We start from the raw sequence: 21,930 nt of genomic DNA, 5'->3' as shown, positions 1-21,930 counted from the left end.
TAAACTGGGAATCTAACTTGGTAACCTCAGAAGTTTCTAGCAGCCCCGGTCTGCTTGGTGGCGCTCCCTGCAGAAGGGCAGTCATGGATTTGCAGGACACTGGCGCTCCCTGTCCCAGGCCCCACACATGCATGGCAAAGTGAAATAAATGCGAAGCAAGCAAACCCAGCATTCTGCCCGACATCTCTCCTCCTGAACTCCCAATAAAGATAAAACAAAGTATAAAAATAAGACTTTATTAAAAGCTCAAAATGTTTTCAAAGTTCATACACGCCAGCAGAGAATTCCACCACTGAGTCACTCACACACACACACACACACACACACAATCAGTCTGACAAAATCCTCAGCTACCTAACCCCTGAGTACTTGTGTTTGGAGTAAGGCTGCTCACGCAGAGGGAGACCAAACACTAGAGCGTCCCTGCTGCTCTCGCCCCAGTGACTGGCCTGAGGGAGGGAACACTCTTGGACAGGCAGAACAGGGCTGGGCTCCCCGTTTCACCCCAGCAGCCATGACTACCAGACCAGAGAGAGCCGCCCTCCGCCCCGCACCCTGTCCGCCCTGGCAGGCGACTAGCTGTTCAGCGGGGCTTCCCCAGCCAGCCGTTCTCAACGCCCGGCCGCACACGACAGGCAATGGAGAACTGGGAAGGAAAGGTTAGGATCGCTTGAGCCACCAGCCAATGAAATCGAATCTCTGGGAATGTCACCTTCACTTAGTGCAAGCTCCCTGGGGGACTCCGATGGGTCACTTCCTCCTTTCCTAGAAGGCTCCCTTGCTCTGATTTAAAACATTTGGCTTGTCTGCCACACTCCCTGAGTTATAAAGTGATGACGTACGAATGCTTAGTTTCTACCACTGATTTGCGAAGGGTTAAAACAAAGATAATGTGCCCAGATTTCATTTAAAAAGTTTATTTCCATATAAAAGTGCCAAAATATTCACCAATATCCATAATCTATCCCAAGAACCAGTTTACGCTAGTCATCAAAACACAAGCTTGTTTATTCACATTGTTTAAAAATCAAATTCTTCTCACACGTTCCCACAGTAACTCGAGTCCCTAGACAGGGGGAAATTTGCATTCCTGTTGGCCGTGGTAGTCCATATGTCTAGGTTCATGTAGGCACGAAACGGGTCGAACCCTGGGTAGTACTCCTTGCACATGACCGCGGGGCTTTCCATGTGAGCCGGGTGCTCCGCGGGGGAGCTGACGGGGCAGCAGTTCTCATACACGTCGCTCTGCGGGGCCCAGATGGAGCCGAAGAGCCCGGACATCGGAGATAAGCTTCGGGTGCTCGTGAGGTAGGGCTGAAGTGCAAACGAGGAGGGGGAGAGAAGATAAGTTTGTTTGTTTTTTTAAAAAGATGTCTTAGAAGGCAATGTCAAGGATAAAGCGGATACCACAAGGCTACCCATCCAAGTTGCTGGATGTTATCAATCTATTCTCAACCACCGGGGCTGCTTTAACTCCCTTTTCCTCAGGCAGAGCGTTAGGGACCCTCATCTAACTGGATCAACTGATTTGCCACCCAAGGAAGCACCCAGAGTTCAAGTGTAAGCTGTAAAAAACTTCTGAGTGCACCCGAGAGGGGGAAGGTGTCGGGGTTTTAAGCAAGGAACGGCGCTCAGGCTGCACACGGCACGCACGGTGCTCAGGGTGCGTGTGCAGGAAGCCCTCAGGGCCCAGCAGTCCCCGGCCACCGGGTGATGGCCTTTCTGCAACTTTCACCTCATCTGTCATCACCGATGGAGAGGTCGGTGGGGTCAGCTGTGTCACGGGGGGCTTCCTGGCCCCAATTCAATTCCACCTACAGACCATCCCTGCTCGGCGTGGTTGGGAAGTGGCTACAATGTCCAGGTCAGCAAGCCCCTCCCTGTCCGATGACATGGTAGGCTCCTCCACAGGGTGGGCCTTAGCTGATCCGAACCCAACTCCATAGCTAAGCGAGGCCAGGGTTTCAGAGCCACCGGAAGGAAACGGGAGCTGCCCCAGGGCCCAGCACAGGCGGGCCAGCACTGACCTGATTGCCGAGGAGACCGGCGTGTCCCCAGGCGGTCGGCACGTTGGGGGGCGCGTTCCAGGTAGACTGGGAGTTGTGATCAGTGAAGTCTGTCTGAATTTCAGCAGGACAGGGGAAGCCATTGGGGTAATTCATGTTTTCTGAAACAGCAGGAGACATGGACACAGGTAAAGATTTTTATGGCACAAACTGAATTCTCTCTCTCAGCGAAAAAAAGCTTTCCTGGCCTTACTATTATATTAGCAGACTAAAGATAGACATAAAATACTTACTTGGTGTGAACCAGGAGCTTCACTGTCACTCTCAAGTTTAAAACCGTTTATGAGACACATCACCTGGGAAGTCCTCAGTGAGGAAAGTCTTCCTCTGGGGGCTTGGTGTTCTACATTTGATCATTTGATGGGTATCTTTCGAATACACCATAATGCAACTACAGATCTGAATAGTGTCGAGACTCTGCCCAGTCCTTAACATTTTACTTTATTACCTGTCACGCCAACCTCCGCCACCTGCGTATGTGAGGTTTGGACTGATAAAAGCAACACCAAACCAAGCGCTTAGCTAAGAGGACAGTACACCCAAGCCTCATAAGCATAGGAAGAAAGTCACCACAGCACCCCCCTGTGGTTAGCGTGGAGCAATGCACGTTTCCAAATCCACAAGTGCAACGTCTAAAATACCGCTCACTCTGTCTCTGCTAAGGTAGCTCTAGTATGAGACATCCTGATCATCCTGTAATGTGCAATAACAGCTCTTTCCAGTCCATCAGGGAAACCTCATCTCTCTTATTATTTTTTATGACAGGTGCTTGAACCCAAGCATCAGCAATTTTCCACAATTTCCCCTGCAAGCGTCTTTCCTTCCTCTGCAGCACCACTCAGGGGCAGGGGAGTGGGGGGCCCCGAGAGAGGCAAGCAGGTGGCCGCCCACAACAAAAGCCCCAGCCTCCCTATGGATGATCCACATAAATCCAAACGACTCAGTCCCCTTTGAAGGACGAAACAGATTAGGTTCATTGATAGAAGCCCCCAGACACCCAGGTTTAAGGGGCTTTTTGAGGCCATGTAAAATGATATACGGCAGGTAGGCAGAGCTAGACCCACGCAAAGGCACTCGGCAGCCTCCCTCCCTAAGGTCATTCTTAAAGGTCACGCACGGTTAAAGGCACATTCGTAGCAACAACATAAACAGCAACCACACACACAAGCCCACAAATACAGTAGCAGATGGGTGGCTGCCAGAGGTGGGGTGCTGGCGAGTAGAATAAATGGGTGAAAGGGGTGAAAAAGCACAAACTCCCAGTTATGAAATAAGTAAGTCCTGGGGATCCGACGTACACCGTGGTGACTGAAGTGAATAACGTTGTCTTGTATATTAGAAGCTGCTAGGACTAAATCTTGAAGTTCTTATCTCTAGAACAAAAACTGTAAACTATGTGCGGTGATGGATGTTAACTAGACTTACCGCCGGGTGATCATTTCTCAAAATACACAAATAGTGAATCATTATGTTGTACACCTGAAACTAATACAAGGTTATGTCGACTGTATCTAATTTCATTTAAGGCACGATCTCCTGAAGGCCACGCACTCCACCTGGGGCTCTCCGAGGACTAAAGCGTGGCACTGGGGCCGTTTGAGCAGCATTTACCTTCTGGAAAGGCGTTGTAGTTGCTCAGCTCCAAGGGGCAGTACACACCGGGGAACTGGCCTTCGCAGGTGGCGTTCCAGTCAATGAAACTGCTGCAAAAAACCAGAGGTCCCGTTTCAGAAACAGGGCATCCACAGAGTGCGCAAAGAAAGAGGAAAGCAGCTTTATTGCCCGGCATCCTCATCACCGCTAAGTCTCCAATTTTGGAAAATAAAAGAGGCACCATATATTGCTGTGCATAATGCGCATTTTTTTGCCCAGATTTTTGAGGGAAAAATAAGGAGGCGCATTATACATGGGAATTGGTACTAAGATGTGGGTGCGCATTTCACATGGCAAAAAGACAGTGCCTTCACAAAATCAAAGATTGATTTCACGGCCGTCACCAACGGCACCCCACGGCAGGGCGGATGGCTCGGATGAGGAGCACACTTCCCCTGTAGCCAGGCCGAAGTCTAACCAGAGGCAGAAGCCGAGGCCGTGGCTAACTAGAGCTGCGGAAGAGGCCCTGAAGTGTCTCAGCTCACACCTGAAGGACTCGTGCATGTTCTGCTATAACAATGTCCACCTTGCACTCGGAGCAAGGCCGGCACTCGTGTTAGGGACGTGATCACAACCGTAACGGCTCTGATCCACGACGATCTGATCGAGGCTGCAGAGCGCATGCTCACTGTGGACTCGAGGAAGTAGATGCCACTGTAAGAAGCCGATCACCTCCCTCCAAGAATTCAAGTGGGTTCTGTGATCACGCACAGACAGGAACATTTTCTCAAGCTTTCCTCATCCAGCGACACAGTAACAGTCTTAAGCAAATTTCAGGAATGGCCATTTTATGCCTGTTTTTCAACACTCAGATCATTTAATCTAACAATTTAAATGTGTTCACGGTTAGCATCATGGAAATCTTCGCCCCTGTTGGGGGCGGGATTAGGAATGATAGCTTTTTCAGTTTTGCCTCTAATAGCATAACAGCATCTAATAGCATCGTCTTTTTACTCTAAAAAAGGAAAGGAATGTCATGGTCACCAGCTATGCTATATATCACTTTTACTTCCTTTCACGTTTCTCTCCACGCCTGACTCGTTTTTTTCTCAGACATCACAGTGAAACTCCAAACGGCAGGCGGTAACTACTGGCTAAGGCAGCTGGGGAGGGAAGCCTGGACCTCGATCCCAAGGACCCCCTAACCGGCAGGATCCAAATCCCCACTGTGGGCCCTCAGGCTGAGCACGGCAGCCCTCAGCCAAGACGCCTGTACCTATTGTGAACTGGAGCTGGCCCCTGCATCACGCCAGGCACGGTGCTCTCCAGAGTGCAGTTGAAGCCGCTGGTCATGCACACGGGCGGCGTGGGCCACAGGTCTCCAGGTGGGTAGAGACCTAAGGAAGAGAGCAAGGCCTCTAAGTCCCCCTTCTTCCCTCCGGAAAACGCCCCCACATCACCCCCCCACACACACACACTGACCACGTCTGCTTTCCTGACTCCTTTTGACATATTCTTTCAGAATATAAAGCAGAAACAGAGCACACGGCTTTGACCTTCATCTCAGACAGTGTACGGCTATCTCCTGACCCAGATAACGAGACGCTTACAATGACTTGACAATGACACAGGGCCCCACTTTCCTCAAGGCCCTGTTACAGACGCCAGCTCGGCAGTTGACAGGTGCACATTCCAGCGGACAGGGACAGAAGACCACAGGGTAGTGTATGGCTGAGGCTCGCAGTGCTGTGATGCAGCCATGGTGGCTTTAAAACAGAGCTGTCGAAGGCCTCATGGAGGGAATATCCAAGCCATCCAAGACGGGAAGGAGGTGAGAAGCGAGCCAAGGAAGCATGGGGGAGGTGTGCTCCAGGCACAGGGAGCAGTGCTGACGGTGATGTCCCCCAAGCGGGAGTGTGCCTCGAGAGTCCAGGACGGCAAGGACACCGTGTGGCCAGCAAGGACGGGGTCAGAGGTGAGCAGTGGGGGATGGGGTGCGTGACTGCCAGGAAATACGCCTCCACGGGCTTCTCACATTTCTGTGCTCCTTGCAAGCAGAGGCCCTGAATGGCTTTCTTCTGGACTATCTGTTTAAGGATGTTGGTGACACGAAAGGCTTGCAACATGCAGTGACTCCCTCTGGGCAGAGGGAGGCGTGCTTACTGCCTTTTATAAAAGATACGGGTTCTCTGAGCTCAAGGTTCCTTCTGTGATGCAACTCACACTGTATACGAGCATCTGGGCCTGTCTGAGTCACCCCCGAGACACCTGGGACCAAGGGGCCTCAGAGCAAACACAATGATGCTCGAGCGCCTGGCTGGGCCCCAGCCTTAGCTCAGTTTCACACGGGCAAAGAATGGCTGCTGTTCCCCCAGGGAAACTCAGTCCCCCTCTCTGCTACCTGAAGCAAAGCTGGATCACTGGGCCCCTTGATTCACTGAGGTTCCCCCGAGCCTGGCGCCCTGGTGGCAGGGTTGGCTGAGACCTGACAGTGTGCACCGGGCCACGCCACTGTCCACCTCAGCACCCACTGGGCAGCACCAAGATCACACACGGTCACTCTGCTCGGGGGGCTGACCCACGGTGGTTCTCATAGCTCAGGGCCAACTCTCCTCTTGGGCTTCTGTCTTTTTACTGACTCTTAGGCTATTAACCATGGCCCACATGTTTGATTGGTCTGTTGGTTGGCAAGCAGCAGACTGGCAGGCAGAAGACCCCTTTGGGGCTGTGGAATGTGGGAATGAATCTTGGGTTCTGTTGGAACCTTCTGAGCCACTCAGGTAGAGGCCCCTGCCAAGGGCCCATCATCTGAGAAGGTGGACTGGAATCACCTACACCTCCCCGACCGGCCACACTGCTCCCTGGGTCCATCACTGCACTGGACATGGCCGCGTTTCCAGCGTCACAGATGCCACAGAGGGCAGGACCACATGCAGCACATCCGTATGCCGATTCGAGAAAAACTGATGAGGGAGGAGGGGTGCAAAATGTGCTCCACAGCGTCCCTGGAAAGGAGGGTCACACTGACCATTCATGATGGGGGCAGCCTCCTGAAGGACTTGACTGCTTCTCTCCTTCCCAGTTACACAGGAAGCAAGATCAGCTAAGAGAATGAGGCAGAAGGCACCGGAAGTGTGGTCAGGAAAAGAGTGGCAGGTGAAGGGACCGGGGACGTGCAGCAGCGGGGCCCACATGCAGCCAGCGGTCACGAATTCGCAGAGCAGCCGGTCGGCATGTGGGGACGCCGTTCTCCGGTCTGGCTCACTGGCACGCGAGCAGGCAGAGGGGCTGGAGCACTGGGCAAAGCCGTGGCTGAGGTTCTGGAAGGTGAACCCGGCGAACAAAGGGACAGGAAGCAAGGACATGCCTGTGACTGTGGATCAGGGAACTGAAGCTGGGCAAGAACAAAAGCACGCCGACTCGGGTGAGGGGCAGTCCACAGGGGGCGGGACCAAAGTTTTGTGGACAGCAATCGTGAACGGGGTCATCGCTCTAGTGATGTCACCCTAACCAAGGACTGCAACAGGCGGTCAACAAGTAACCGCAGATTGTTCACAGGAACAAGATAAAAGGCCCCTGAAACGCACAGACACAAACCCGTGGATTAAGGCACCAGATGACATGGAATTCCCCACCGACAACACAGTCACGCGGTGAGGTCTGTTTGGACACAGTTTTTGTTTTCCCCCATTAACTACATCCTCTCTCTTCTCTATTGCCTGAAAGATAAAGGTTGTCCCCATCGAAACCTCGCCCAGACCTTGCCTGAGCAAGTTACTACTTTTTTAACAACTGAAAACACTGACTTTCCTGGACTAGTCATTAGATCCAGCTCACAATTAATTTATTTACGTGGATAATTAGACAGCAAGTCCAAAATGTATGCAAGGAACAGCATAGAAGCCTTCAACTTTCAGAGTAAGGCTCCTGCCCCCTAGTGTAGAAAGCTTTTCAATCAGGATAACATGGATACGCAAGATCAAGCATGCGTGTGGGAGTGGAGGTCATGGGCTTGCCCTGCTGCGATTCCTGACGCTCACTAGGTAGCGAGGGGGGCCGCAGAAGGAAACAGGAGACGAGGGCAAAGGGAGGTAACGAAGAAGAGGAGAAGGAAAATGAGGGGGGACTGGAGTTAGCCCCCCACAGAGAGGCCCCAGGTGGGAGTGGGGTTTCCTTCTGACCCACTCCCATTTCCAGCTCCCAGGCTGCCGTCCTCTCCCAGGTACTGGGGGCCCACAGGGGCTGGGCCCCCGGTCTCTGGCCTGGTGCTGGAGCAAGGCTGGTCTCTGAGGCTGCCAAGGCCAGTTAATGGACTTGTAGGGCATGGGGAAGTGGGGAAGAGGAGGAGGGAGCAGGAAAAGCAGACGTAGGCTAAGAAGCTTGAAACTCACCCTTGGTGTGCCCTCCAGCTGGGCCTCACCACTGGGAAAGGGGAACTACATGCAGAGGTAGCCCTGCACCATACCAGGGCCATGGGCCCTGTGCCTCAGCTGTAAGGAGGGAGCTTGGGTCAGCGCAGAGGGGGCAGCCTGAGGCTCCTGATGACGCCGGTGCAGAAGGCAGGTGTCTTCCCAATGCACACAAGCCCAGTGACATGGCTTAGAGAAGAGGACACTGGGCAATGGCTCTGCCCCACCCAACCAGCGTGGCTTCTCAAGCCTCCCCACACGCCCCCGCCCCCAGCCCATAACACAGAGCACCTGGCTGGTGTCTGGAGCAAGATGTGGGAGCCTCACCTTTCTCTTCTTCAACGCCTGCGGGCCCAGCAGGAAGACTGGGACAGGGAGGCTCTGCATACTGTGGGAGATTGCTCACGCCCCTGGGGAGAGAGAGAAAATGACGATTGCTCGTTGTTTCTGTACAAGGGAATGCAGAATTTGTATAACCAAGTGTGACTGAATTTTTACAGGGATTCTTCCCTCAAGAAAAATACACACTGGAGACATAATGGTACACAGCCCGGAAAGGGCTGAGGAATATTAAATTCCCAAGATCCAGCAAAGCCTTCCTTTAATAAGCAACAACGACACCACTTGACCTCAGGTCACTACGGTTGTCTACAGTTTCCTCTCCGCCTGCCACCCACTGGCAGCAAGCCTGGACCCCTAGCTCGCTCTCTTCCCGGAACAAAGACAGTTCTCACAGAGCCTTCCTTGCACCTAGCTGAGCTTTTTTCACCAACTCACCAATTTAAGTTTAGCGCCATCAGGCTGATGCCTTAAGAAAACCGATTCCTTTCCTCATTCCGAAGCCCTTCCTCCCGCACACCCTCCTCTCCCACTCAGTGAGAGGTGCTGGTTTATTTCATCCGGTGCTCCTGTGAGCATCATTCGGAGGGGCTGTAAACATCGCGTATCACCAGGTTGCCAATGCTCAGCTTTACTTCAAGTCCCAGCCAAAGGGAGAGGATGCCCATCCTTCCGGTCAGTACAGTTTCCTCCTTGTGCTCTCAGGAGGGGGGGCTTCCTAACATGGTCACATCCCAGAGGGGACCGGCAATACCAGAGGCACCCAGACATGAGCCATGCTCACTTGGAAGGATCCTGCTTTTTTTCTGAATTACTTGTAAAATCGGATTCTACTTCCTCAAGTCCTTACCAAGCTCTCCTACTTCAACCTGCAGGACAGGACCAAGTGCAAGGAAGAACCACACTGGCACAAACAGCAGTACATGAAACATACCGGGAAGGCCAAGGTCGAAAACTTACGTGGGGCTGCAGATGTTATGGCAAAGGTTCAGGGCAATGGGCGTGTCCGACGGGAAGTCATTCTGTGGCACGCGATCTCCTGAGTAAAAAAATATAAATCATTACAAGCTTTCACAAACATGATTCAATGGCACGATGTATTATAATGCAAACGGGGTTAATATCATTAACCCCAATGAGTGACTTATTTTTCACTTTACACTCACAGTCACACATTCAGTGATGGGATTTTTAAAATGTCTTTGATAATTTATCTTTTCACTGAAAACGTAATAAAACCTAACCTTTAGATTTATATATTTTGGCTTAATAATGTTGTAATTATGGAGAAAAAGCTGAAACCATGAATATTACAGAACTTATTAAGGGTGATTTTTCTGAGAAAAGAAATTTCGCTACATAAATAGACCCCTCCAGTTTATAAAAGCAGCATGTTCATTGTAGGAAATCTATAAAAATAAACAAACATTTAAAAAAGAAAAAGACAAGACACCTATAATTATATATCATTATCAACAGGTAATTATATATCATTATCAACATGACAGTGCTTACAATCTCTGTTATATGTACATATATGCGCAGAATTGAGGTCACATCTCATATATACTTTGCCCTGTTGATCTTTTACACCATTAATTATATTGAAGACATTTTCCCAATATTACATAGCCCTCAAATTTTTATCATCCTTCTGTCAGCCTTTCCCCCCTGGCAGAAGCTACACTTCCATCTTGTGTTAATGTTAAGGACTGCAATTGAAAAACGCTTGCGTTAGCATCATGAGGCAAACTGTCTTCAGCAGTGGACGGAGCTGTGTTCGGGGCCAGCGGTGGAGACCAAGACTCCTTGGGCCGAGAAAACCAGCTCTGCTGTCCAGAAAATGCAGAGAGCCTCCCTTCCCCCACGCCCCTGAGCTCCCGGCATGGATCCCCCGAGGCCAGGACTGGGTGTTTCTTGAGAAGATCTTATCTTTCTGTGCTCAGTACACAGCACTAAACAGATTACAGGGAGGAACCTCAGTGGTATTACAACTTCATGCAGGTTCCGAGGACGACAATAACTCACAAGGCTCCTAGGGAAGGTAGGAGCCCGACAATGTTTTTTAAAGGCCAGGAAGCACGGACTGAAATCACATGTGAGGCTTTGTCTAGGTCTACATGGCTAGTGCCCTGGGCTCTCGAACAAGCCCTCCTTTCCTGGCCTCACTGCAGGCCCCAGAGGCCGGCGCACGGGCCTGCCGGGAGCACTCACCGGCCGGCAGGAAGTGCTGAGGGCCCGCCGCGGGCTTCTTGTCCCCGTCGGAGCTGCTGCTGCTGCTCCAGCTGCCCCAGCTGCCCCGGCTGGCGCGCACACTGCCCGAGGAGCTGCCACAGTCTGAGCTGGAGTCGGAGCCCGACTTCTCCCCACGCTTCTCCCCAGGCTTCTGGAAGTAACCCTCTGCGGGAGGGAAGAGAGGAGAGCTGACCCCAGGTGTCACTGAAGTTTCAACTCGATGTCATTTCTTTTTTTCTTTTTTTTTTTTTACTGTTCATTCTTTTTTTTAATCATTGTTTAAATACAGTTTTCTCCTTTTTACTCCCAATCCAGTCCCCCCTCCCACCCCTCCCCACTTCCCTCCCATTACCACCCTTCCCCTAGTTTATGACCATGTGTCCTTTAAGTTTGTTCCTGTGAACCCTTCCCACTGTCCTCTTAAATTCCCTCCTCTCCCCTCCGGTCACCGTCAGCCTGTCCTCTATTTCAGTGTCTTTGGTTATATTTTGCTTGTTTCTTTGTTTTGTTGTTTAGGTTCCTGTTAAAGGTGAGATCATATGGTATTTGTCTTTCACTGCCTGGCTTATTTTGCTTAGCATAATACTTTCCAGTTGCATCCATGCTTTTGCAAAGGGTAGGAGCTCCTTCTTTCTTTCTGCTGCATAGAATTCCATTGTGTAAATGTACCATAGTTTTTTGATCCATTCATTTACTGATGGGCATCTTGGTTGCTTCCAGCATCTAGCTATTGTAAATCGTGCTGCTAAGAGAAAGGTGGAATGCCGAAGACAGCAAGGCTCGACTTCGGGGTCAGCTAACTTTGCTCGTTGAATGAGAAGAAAGGAGTGAGCTGAAACTAACGATGGGACTTTGGGAAACAGCGGGGATGAGCTATGTCTCCTCTGCCTATGGGACAGGCAATGAAAGTTGTTGGGGGCTTATTTGGTCCTTACCAACAACAACCTTGACCTAAAAATGGTTCTTGGAATAACAAACACTTCTATCAACAAAATTGAGGCTAGCCCTGGCCAGAGAGCTCAGCTAGTTCGAGCGTCATCCTCACATGCCAAGGTTGCAGGTTTGATTCCCAGTCAGGGCACATCCAAGAATCAACCAATGAATGCATACATAAGAGGAACAACCAATTGATGTTCCCACCCACCTTCTCTCTCTCTCACTGATCAAATAAAAAATTAAAAAATAAAACCAAGGCTAGTTGATTGGACTGAGATTTGTAGGTAATTTCCCCCCTCACTTTAATTAAGATACACACTAAGAGCTTTGAAGTGTTATTTATGTGTGGGTGGGGAGAAGCTCCAATAAGACCTAAAAGCCACACACGTGCCTGGGAATGAACAACAGACAAAGACAGAAACCCACTAATTCCGCAGCCTGTGCGCACTGCCCCGGGCATGTGACTGGGAACGTGGGGGCTGGCTGGCGGGATCACACCTCCCCCCACCCCACACCCCACCCCACCTGTCCTGGCAACTTCAGGGGCCCTTGAGCCTCCAGCTCTGCCTAACTGGGACCTAGCACTGGGTGCCCTCTGCCACCTGCTCCCAGGGACGTGCCCAACTCCTTGGGTGGCAGAGTGGCCTGACTCTGCAGGGACCACCTGGCTCAGGTCTGTGAGAAGGGCTACCATTCTATCCTTCAACGGGCTGCACCAGGACAGGTGAGAATGGCCAGATTTCAGGCAGGTGGGAGGGAGGAGGCGGCAACACTAGAGGCCTGTGCGAGCTCAAGAGAATCTTAGCTTTCTAGTCTCATCCTGACAGGTTTCCATTCGGGCCTCGGTGAGCTAAGCTGCCTGGAAAGTGATCATCTCATCAGATGCCCTTTCCCCCACAGGGGATACTCCCTCGAGGACACAGAAGTCCCCCTCCCCCCACCCCGCCCTCCGGGGCACCGTAGGTAGCTCCGCAGGGCCCATACCTGTGTCTCTCTGCGCCGCAGGGGAGCTCCTTCCCGCGCCGGGGCCCGTCTTACACGTTTCCCCGGAGCTCTCCTGGGGACACCAGCTTCTGACGTCGATGGCACGGCTCAGCTCGGACCTTTCAAACTCACCGCACTTGAGTTTCAGTTCGCTCTGTTCAGAAGGCCTGGAAGAGGGGCAGAAAGTCCCATTCGGGTGTTATCGTGCATCCGTGCACACGGCTTTCCAGGAGACTTAGCACAGGTGAAAACATGAATAGGGAGCACCTGGAGACCTCGTCCCCTTGGGTCCGATGGGAGAGGATGGTGAGTAAGGGAAAGATATCCAGAAGAAAACGATTTTGCTGTGTTGGAACTAGAATTAATTTGGAGGTCCTTCAGTCTATTTTTACATTTTACAGTAAGAAGACTGAAACGCCACAGGTTACATGAGTCACTTGGGGGCCAGCTGGCACACGGCCAAGTCCAGGGCCAGAATCCAAGACTCTTGGCTTGCCTTCCTTGGTGCCCGGGGGAGGGTGCTGAGCATGTGGTCAGCTTTCTTCTTAACCGTTCATCCAGCAAACATTTATTGAGGGACAACCATGTGCCAGGCATTGTTAGAAAACATGCGGCGTCTACAAAGGATGGCGCTCCTCCCCCGCAGAGTCTACGGCCCACTGGTAACCCCTCTCCTACTCGACCATGAACTCCTGAAGGGAAGAACTGTCACGCAACCTTGTCAACGGCCACGTGTGCGGAGAGTGCTACGGGGTACCTAGGTGATCGTTTCACACGGCCCACTTCCAGTCCTCACGTTGGGTTTGTGGGATGGCAGTTAAGAAGATCCGAAATGTGAGACGTGGCACACGGTGTCAGAGCTTTCTGGCCGCTCACAGTAAAGAGGAAATAGACGGAAGCAGCAGCCAAGGAAACAGACAAGCCAGCCGCCACCTACTTCTTAAGCATCATATTCTCAAAACATCCTGATTAGCTACATGCTCCTTGAGAACCGTATTCTAAGTTGTTTCTTCAGCATGTCAGAAATCCACACTCGAGTCTATGTAACATGTAATCAGTGAAATTCGACTCTAATTTCATATCTTACTACAGGTTCACGTCACAAAAATATAAAGCTTTAGAGTGACCATATTAGTCAATAAAAATTTTATGAAAATACACATAAAAGAATACAAGGTATACCTTTCCTTTCTACAGGATATTGCATTGCAGCTTTCAATCAATTTAGCCTAGATAATTTCAGCCTATATGAGGATAATTAGTCATCTACAATTAGTATTCAGTATGAACAACAAGCCGACAAAGAGTTTAGTGCTTTTTTTCATATTTGCATTTTGCTGATGGCTGCACATGAGCCGGAGGTGCAGCAGCGCCTGAAGACCCCTGAGGTGCCCAGCCCTTCTCCGCAGAGCGCATCTGAGACTGGCCGGGGAGCATGTCATGATGCTGAGTCACCGAGTCCGAGCTGCAGATGCAGCCTCCTGGGGGCCAGGGCAGACACTGTAACCAGCACCACACGCTTCCCATCGCAGTCCTTGCCACAATGCGGGCTGTCTGCCCACACTTCCCTTCCAATGACAAGTGGAAATGCAGCCAGGTGGAACCCTGGCCCCAGGCAAACCTAGAGCAGCTGGGGGGCAACTGAACGGCAGCACATTTAAGTACCTGGCTGGGCTCACAAGGGAGAAATCCCCAGATGCCAGGACTCAGAAGGAGAAACAGCCAGGGCGTGAGGATGCAGGGGTTACTTGGGAGGGAAGAGGCTTAATGCCCAGGGCTTGGGGTTTAAACCCAGACAGTAGTCTCCAGTAGTCAGGGAGCTGGAGCTAAGTCTCCTAAACTGGGCCCTGGAAGGGGACCCTGGAAAATGAAAAGCTCCCCTACAACCCCGGGAGGAAGAGGCAGGGCATGCCTCCTGGAGGCTCTTGACTAGGGCACATACTAAGTGTGAGAAATCGACCTTCGGAGACTACCCCTGGGGTCAGAGTGTACGTACTACTGACCTTGGTTGGGGACGGAGGGTGGGGAGGGGGGGCGGTACCTGAAGCTGAGAAACGTACATAAAATTAGATTTAAAGAATATTTCCAGAAACACGGAAATATGGGATTCCCAGATAAACACTGTCAGCTCCTTCATTTTACTGATCGGAAAAGAAAGGCTCAGGGAGATTAAGTGTCCTGAGGTAGCAGGGCTGCCGCAGGAGAGCGCCCCCTACAGCCTGGTTCCCTCGCTGGCTCTGACCCTCTCTGGCTCAGGGGCTCTCAGCAACCACAAAACGTCTGGGCCCCTCCCTCCCGCAGCTTCAGCAGAACAGACCTGCAGTGGCCCTGAGTGGCGACTACCCCCTTTCATGGTCGGGTCCTGGCACGGAGCCCGACTTAGGCTTTTCCTCTAAAACCTCCCACAGCTTTTAGCAGTTTATAAAGTAAAAATCTGGAAAATCTGTGCACTCGAAGGTACTTTTAACAAAATAAATGAAAACACAACCAGAAAATATTAATACATAAGGTTTAAGAACATTGATCTCAGAAACACATAGCTGTCCTTAAAATCAACATGGATGGAAGAAGGTAAAACACACAGACAGAGACAACAGCGTGGTGACAGCCAGAGGGACGGGGGTGGGGGCGGTGGAAGAGGGCAGCTCGGGGCAGTGGGGACGAGACGGGGAGAGACTTTGCTTGGGGCGACGGGCTGGAGATGCAGTGCGCATGTGGTGTTTTGTTGAGTGTGCACTTGAAGCCTGGGTGGTTTTGTGAACCAATGTCACCCCAATAAATTTAATGAGAGGAAAACAACATTTATCTCAAAATACAAACATCTACAGTCTCATATTATTTGTAGCCAACACAACAAAAATAAGCTTAAAAGATAATGGCTAAATGCAAATTAAAGAGTAAAAAATAGATCAAAATCTTCAAGGAATTATAAAAATTACAAACCTCAAGACCTGAGCAGCTCCCCTTTTCTTGTTTTTTCTACACGTTCGATTTTTATTCCAATTTAAATTTTGTAAATTTCCTTCTTTTTTCTCCTGCAGCTTCTTCTTCCTATAAGGATCTTCTTGCTAAAGAGAGAGGGGAAAAACTTAAACCAACTAAATATATTAATACATTTTAAAAACTCTATGATTTTTTAAAGGATTTTTCATAAAAAGTTTGGTCAGGTTAATCTGGAAAAGTAAGGGGGCCTATTACTTTTTAAAATAAACTTTTGAAGACCGATTCTATATAAATTTCAAAATGTTCAAACACTGGCAAAAACCGAGACATACATTTCCCAAACTCTAGTTGGTTTTTATTTTCCTTCTCTCTCTACATCCCTCAACCCACGCAAAAAGAAAAAGAAAACATTGCCTATAAAGCTCCTAAGGAGTGAAAAAGGAAAAACATCTGTTAGCAATTCATGGTCAGCGTGCTGTGCACTTTGGCAGCAATAAATCTCCAGCCTTCACCTGTTAGTTTGGAATGTGCGGTTCCCATGAATCTCCACTGAAGGGAAATCGTGTAAAAGCCCAACCTAGGAGTAGCTTGTGTATGCATATTTTTGTGTTTATAGATGCACTTTAGGAGAACAGCCAAATCTCCGGAGAACGCTCCCAACTGGTTTAAGCTTTTTGAGTAAATAAGGCAAGAAGATGCTTGATGTTTTTCAAATGTGGTTCTGAAAAGACTTAATTTAGCAGGAGCTACATACGCAATTGACCCTTGAACAGTGCAGGAGTTAGTGTTGCCAACTCCCCCCATGCAGTTGAAAATCCACATGTAACTTTCTTGTAAAGTATTCGGTGTAATACATTTAGTTTACCTGGGCTTACAAAGAGGAAGTTCATGTTATCTTTGTTACAAAATTTGTCAGCACTAAAATAGCTTGGGGTAATGACTGGCAATGCGTATTTCATGGGTAATCTAAACATAGTTGTTAAAACTTTTTAACGCCCCAAAATTTTTAACTACGAAAAGCCTACCATTGACCGGAAGCCTTACCAACAACATGAACAGTTGATTAACATATTATTTCATGTGTTGTATGCATTCTTACAAAAAAATGAGCTACAGAAAATGTTATGAAGAAAAATCATAAGGAAGAGAAAATAACATTTACATTATTCATTGAAAAGAAAAACCCATATACAACTGGACCCATGCAGTCAAACCCGAATTGTTCAAGGATCAACTATATATTTTATATATATATAAAAATTATAGGTTTTGAACATATAACATTTTTTCATTTGGGTTCTTTCCTCTTTTAAATATTAGGCATAGTCTACTAATAGGCCCAGAGAAAGGGGGATTCCCTTGTCCTTCAAAATTTTAAAGTAACTCACGTGTTTACTGTCTTCTAATACTGAACTCTTTCTCTTCCTTCCACCACTGCTACCCCATGAAGCAAACGCACTGAAGGAGGTAGGGGGGGAGTGGGTAGGGGCAGGGGGCTAGAGCTCATGCATTGAGACCCCAGGGCTCTGAAGGAGAGACCGCCTTCCCAGGGACCTCACAGGGGCCAGTCCCCTAGCTCTTCCTGCCGACCCTCAGGATCCACATTTCACAAAGAGCAACGACGGGGTCATTGTACCTTCTTTTTTTCAGGACGTTAGTCCAGAAATCAGAGTGGGAACTCAGGAGGTTCTAACATACACCTGGCTACCACACACAGGACTTGGAAGAAAAATGAAAGGTTGCTGAGGCCTGCATGTTACGTCTGGGGTGTCGAAAGCCTCGTGTCCCGACCAAAGCAGTATGCTTACTACAATAAACTCTGCCAATAAATGACATTGTAACTGTGTATGTGGGGGGATTATGGGATTTGCTTTCTTTATACTCCTTTATTTTTCCCCCAATAAATATGTACTAACTTTTTTGTGATTCTGAAGGTATTTTTAAAACATGACAAGTTAAACATACAGAGCTGTATTCTATAGGACCTTGTGCTAATTGCTTAAATTTGATGCTAAACAGACACTAAAGATATCTGGTCACATAGGATTTGGGCATGCATTGCTCCCTGTGCATTTCTAACTTTGGAGGGTGGGTGGGGTTCCCCTCCCCCCCACCCCTCCCCTCCCCTGCCCTGTCCACTTGAGGACCAAGAAAGGCTTTTCAAACAAGGACTGGAGCCAGCCTTTCTGTCCCTCCAGGGTCATATACAAATAAAGGGTCAGTCTCCAAGTGCAGTCAGAGACAGTAGTCACTCCTACACTTGGTGGCTGTTTTTCAAACCGATCTGGTTAGCCCTGTCACCATGTGCAAACAAGAGGATACAAATTTTAGGACCACGGAGAAGAGGAGCTTGGTGGTCAGAAGCACCGTCACCTTCTCTGAGCATCGAGAAGCGTGAACGTGAGGACAGTGCCTCACATTCTGCACGCACAGGCAGGAAGCAGTGCCCGTGAGCAAACGCAGGACGGGACAGGACAGAGGATGGATGAGAGGAAAACACACAGAAGAATGAAAAATGAACAGCCTTTTTCTTTGGCGCGCTGTGTGTGTGTGTGAGTGAGAGAGAGAGAGAGAGAGAGAGGGAGGGAGGAACAGACCTACAATGGAAGCAGCGAATGGAACAGTTTAGGGAAAGCAAACCAGAGACCCAAAGTAACACACTTGTCAAGAAGTGAGAGGAAGAAGAGAGACAATCTGGCTCTGGCTCCGCTTCCTGGGAGAGAGGGGTCACGCAGGGGGCAGGACGAACCAGGAAACTGCCCGGCTGTGCAGCGTGGCAGCGAGACAGATCCCCAGCTCCGGGGCCTCACCACCGGGGCCAAGTCTCGCGGGGGCTTCCTGGCTGTGCGATCAGGGGAGCGCTACTTGGCCGCTCTTCGCCTCGGTTTCCCTAGTCTTCCTCAGAAGGCTACTGTGAGCATTCCTCTACCTGACACACAGTCAGCAGTTTATAGAAGACTGAGCTGTGATCATTACAGTTACTGGTTCTAGAGAGTTCTCTGACCTCTCTGATGGAAGTGAAAATTTAACTGATCGCTAGGGAGGGAAGTGAGATTTCTTAAGTTTTAATAAAAGCAAAGGAAGAAACCAAAAAAGAGAAATCACATATTGACTGCACAAAGTATTCTTAAAGTCAATGTATATAAGTAAAAGCAAATAAAAATGAAAGGGAAAGGGGAAACAAATAAAACATGGAACGCAAATTGGATAGAGAATTAGTAGCTTTACACGTTCTTACAGAAAAGAAGAAACACTACCATTCAATGGGAAAGTGGGCAAAGAACGGGAAATGCAAATTCACAGAACAGAAAAAAGCAAAAAAAAAAAAAGGAAGCGTTCATCAAAATATTTCATAAAGTATGTTTTCAGGAAAGGCAAATTTAGGCCAGCTGACATCTCGTCTTCCCGTTTTTGTTTTTAAAAACTCAACTGTGTTTGCACTATGTGTTCACGCTGCACACACCAGGCAAGGGCTGGGTGGGGGCGGGCAGTCGGGCAGGTGGGCTACCAGCGCCTGTCTCTGAGCAGGCTGGACGCTTACTTCTTAGGGCATAAACAATTTATTTAAAAAGTTTCACGGTAGGACTGGAGGGTTTTTTAGTTGTGTTTTCAGAATTCTACAAAAAATGAAATGAAGGAAGAGGCTCACTTTTCCTGATTAAGAAGAGCACATTCAAATGAAAACCAAAACACAATCCTTCACCTACCAGAGAAACCAAGATTTTGCCAAAAACAAAAACGAACAAACAAAAACGGTGCTGTCAAGAGCAGAGGGAAACCAGCGTTCAGTGTCTGCTTGCATCAGGCGTGGGGACGGAAATTGCCCCCACCTCCCTGGACAGCGACCCGTCCGCACAGGAGGAGCCTGGGCTGATTCTCTTTCGTGCTAACTCTAGAAAGCTACAACAAGGAGGTATCGGGTCTATAGGGGAGACTCTAGAACAAAGTAGTTCATCGTGGTGTGATTCATGAAAATAAAAAGCTGTGAACGACTTCAACGTCCAACTGCAGGGGAAGGGTGTGGACTGTGGCCCAGTTCAATGGTGGAATGCTACGTCACCACGGAAAACAAAGCTCCCCGTTCACTTCTAACGCGAGAATTTTTAGAATGACAACATTATGACAAAGCTACATAAACACAATAAGGATCCTGAATTTTTATAAATTTGCAAAAAAAAAAGCAGAATACAGAAAAATGTGAAAAGTAGTTCATTTTGGATAGATCTTTTCTTCCCGTTTCTATGTTTCTATGATAATCATGAATTCCTTTACTAAGGAAAAAAAAATCTGTTTCAAAGAAAATAAACAGCCAAGCCTAGGGTCAAAATTTAGTCTGTGGTCCCAAATCTGGGGCTCAACCTTCTCTGCCAATAAATCTAGAGAAATGTTCCCTGTGTACTATATATTTTTTATGTAACTTTCTAAGCGGCAAACTTAAGCCCAAGAATGTTCTAGAAAAACAAACACTGAGCAATGCACTTGGGAATGTGTTTATTGAGAATGGTTTTCTCCAAACCAGCAATGAAATGGAAAGTATACTCACACAGGGTTCTAAAGGCCAGTTCTACAAAACAGGGAGTGAGTCATGAGCCAGCAAAGAAGTGACAGGCAGCAGCCCTGACACTGCACCAGGAAATCCACCTTGGCTGACTGGCTGACCACGTGGACAGCCTTGACCCACAGAGCACAGCCTGAGTCCCCCAGGTGCCCGACTCGGGCACCTTATGGCCCTCGCTGCGTCCTGACTGTCGAGCTGGCTGCCACCACTCATTCGGTGCAGATGTCTGCCCTACGCAGGCTCGTGGGCCAGAAGAGGAAGGAGAAACACAGGCAATGCATGGGACCCAGTGCAAGAAGTGTCTGAGCTCCACAGTGAGACAGAAAGGACGAAAGATAACTAACTTGAATAAATGAAGAAAACTGCCATAACCGAGAGCACAGTGTAGAGAGCTAGCCTGGCCCTAGAGCTGAGAGCTGAGTTGAGGGGGAGGGGATAGTGCCCTCACAGGTGGCAAATGAGTGCCACCAACAGCACCCTGTGGCACTCTTCCTCTGGGCCACCTCCTCCTTATGGCCCTCAAACCATGGAGACCTGGAATGACTAGTTTCAACTGCTCCTCCCAGCACATAAGACTGCGGAGCTGTGAAGTCAGCACATCTCAGCGTTGGTTTCTACCTCACTGCAGGGCAGCAGCCAGGCCTCCCATCCCTAACCCCATCCATGCCTCCTGTCCCCAAGTCCACGACTGCTTCCGCTCCTGCAGGCATGCCCTATCTTCCCTGCTGGGCTGAGCTTTACCTGCACCACCTGCTGTACCTGCACCCTTGACACTGGCCAGGGTTCAGATGCACGCCCTGGGTCTTCTCTCCGCACACACCTCGCAGAACTCAGGGTCATCCTTCAATTCTAACCTCCAGGGACAACTCCCAGACTATAAGCTCCAGGCCCGCCTTTCATTAAAGCATTGGTTCCATGACTCCCTCCGGCTACTACACTCTCTCCCATCCAAGTCCAGCCACCCCTGTATCAGTCACCTGGCATTTCCTGGGAAAAGGCATCCCTCCCCTACGGATTCTGGCTAGTGCTTTAGGTAAGATCACGCCCTAAAAAATGACATTGGGTGACAGGCGGAGAGAAGGGGCATGTGCTCTTGTTCTACTCGATCCTCTTTACCCAGGAGTTGACCCATTTGCTTAAGAACAGCTTCTCTTGAGAGTAAACGCTGTCTGACATCTCTAAAAATTCTATCTCCTGTATGATTAGAAGATAAATAAACTTTCTGAATATACCCAACTCACCAATGATCAATGTTAACTACCTTTTTTTAAAAGGATGAGTTATTACACAGATATTTGCACTCTAAGCCCCCAGAATGGGTTTTGTTCTAATTGGCAAAAAAAAAAAAAAGTACAGACCTCAACAGAAGGTATGTCCTGCTTCTCAGAACATGTGTCTTCTTTAGATGCTTTGTGAATCTTCTTTTCTGAAGAAGACTTTGTGTCAAGCTTTCTCAAAGTTTCACAATTGTCTACTTCATTCTTGACAGGCACTTGCTGGTTATTCCCTTGAATAAATAAAAACGATTCAATTTCCAGCTAATGATTTCCATTCATATTCCCCAGAGTTAAGTCTCTTTCCACCACCACACAGTCTCATTTAATGAGACTTAGACTTAAGGATTGGTTTTGACATCCACGATGCTCTAGGAATGTATTTTGTTTACAGGTGAAAACGCCCTTGTATTAAGAGTTCTACAAACAGCCTCTAAGAGAGGTCAGGGGGCAAAAGGGAGGGGCACAGCATCATTCACAGGGGCAACATTCATAAACATCAAAAGATACAAACAACCCCAAAGTCAAGATAAATTTATAAACGAAATGTAGTCCATGTACAATGGAATACCATTCAGTCGTAACAAGAAATG

The 21,930-nt window shown here is 49.0% G+C and overlaps 1 protein-coding gene across 1 annotated transcript in view; it reads right to left on the bottom strand.

The window, feature by feature from the left end:
- Positions 1-901: 901 nt before the first annotated feature.
- TMEM131L (transmembrane 131 like) overlaps positions 902-21,930 on the bottom strand; it is a 139,627-nt gene continuing 118,598 nt past the window's right edge. Inside the window, exons 26-35 of the mRNA XM_028520060.1 lie at positions 21,422-21,570; positions 15,506-15,630; positions 12,563-12,729; positions 10,622-10,807; positions 9,368-9,446; positions 8,396-8,478; positions 4,936-5,056; positions 3,678-3,769; positions 2,028-2,167; positions 902-1,314 (exon numbers count right to left, since the gene is read on the bottom strand). Coding sequence (XP_028375861.1) covers positions 1,039-1,314; positions 2,028-2,167; positions 3,678-3,769; positions 4,936-5,056; positions 8,396-8,478; positions 9,368-9,446; positions 10,622-10,807; positions 12,563-12,729; positions 15,506-15,630; positions 21,422-21,570 — 1,418 coding nt within the window. The 3' untranslated portion in view covers positions 902-1,038. The remainder of the gene's footprint in view (positions 1,315-2,027; positions 2,168-3,677; positions 3,770-4,935; positions 5,057-8,395; positions 8,479-9,367; positions 9,447-10,621; positions 10,808-12,562; positions 12,730-15,505; positions 15,631-21,421; positions 21,571-21,930) is intronic.

Source organism: Phyllostomus discolor, chromosome 8, assembly GCF_004126475.2.
Source record: "Phyllostomus discolor isolate MPI-MPIP mPhyDis1 chromosome 8, mPhyDis1.pri.v3, whole genome shotgun sequence".
Lineage (NCBI taxonomy): Eukaryota > Metazoa > Chordata > Mammalia > Chiroptera > Phyllostomidae > Phyllostomus > Phyllostomus discolor.
The sequence above is the reverse complement of the archived record's forward strand: the minus strand, read 5'-3'. Positions and strand labels throughout refer to the sequence as shown.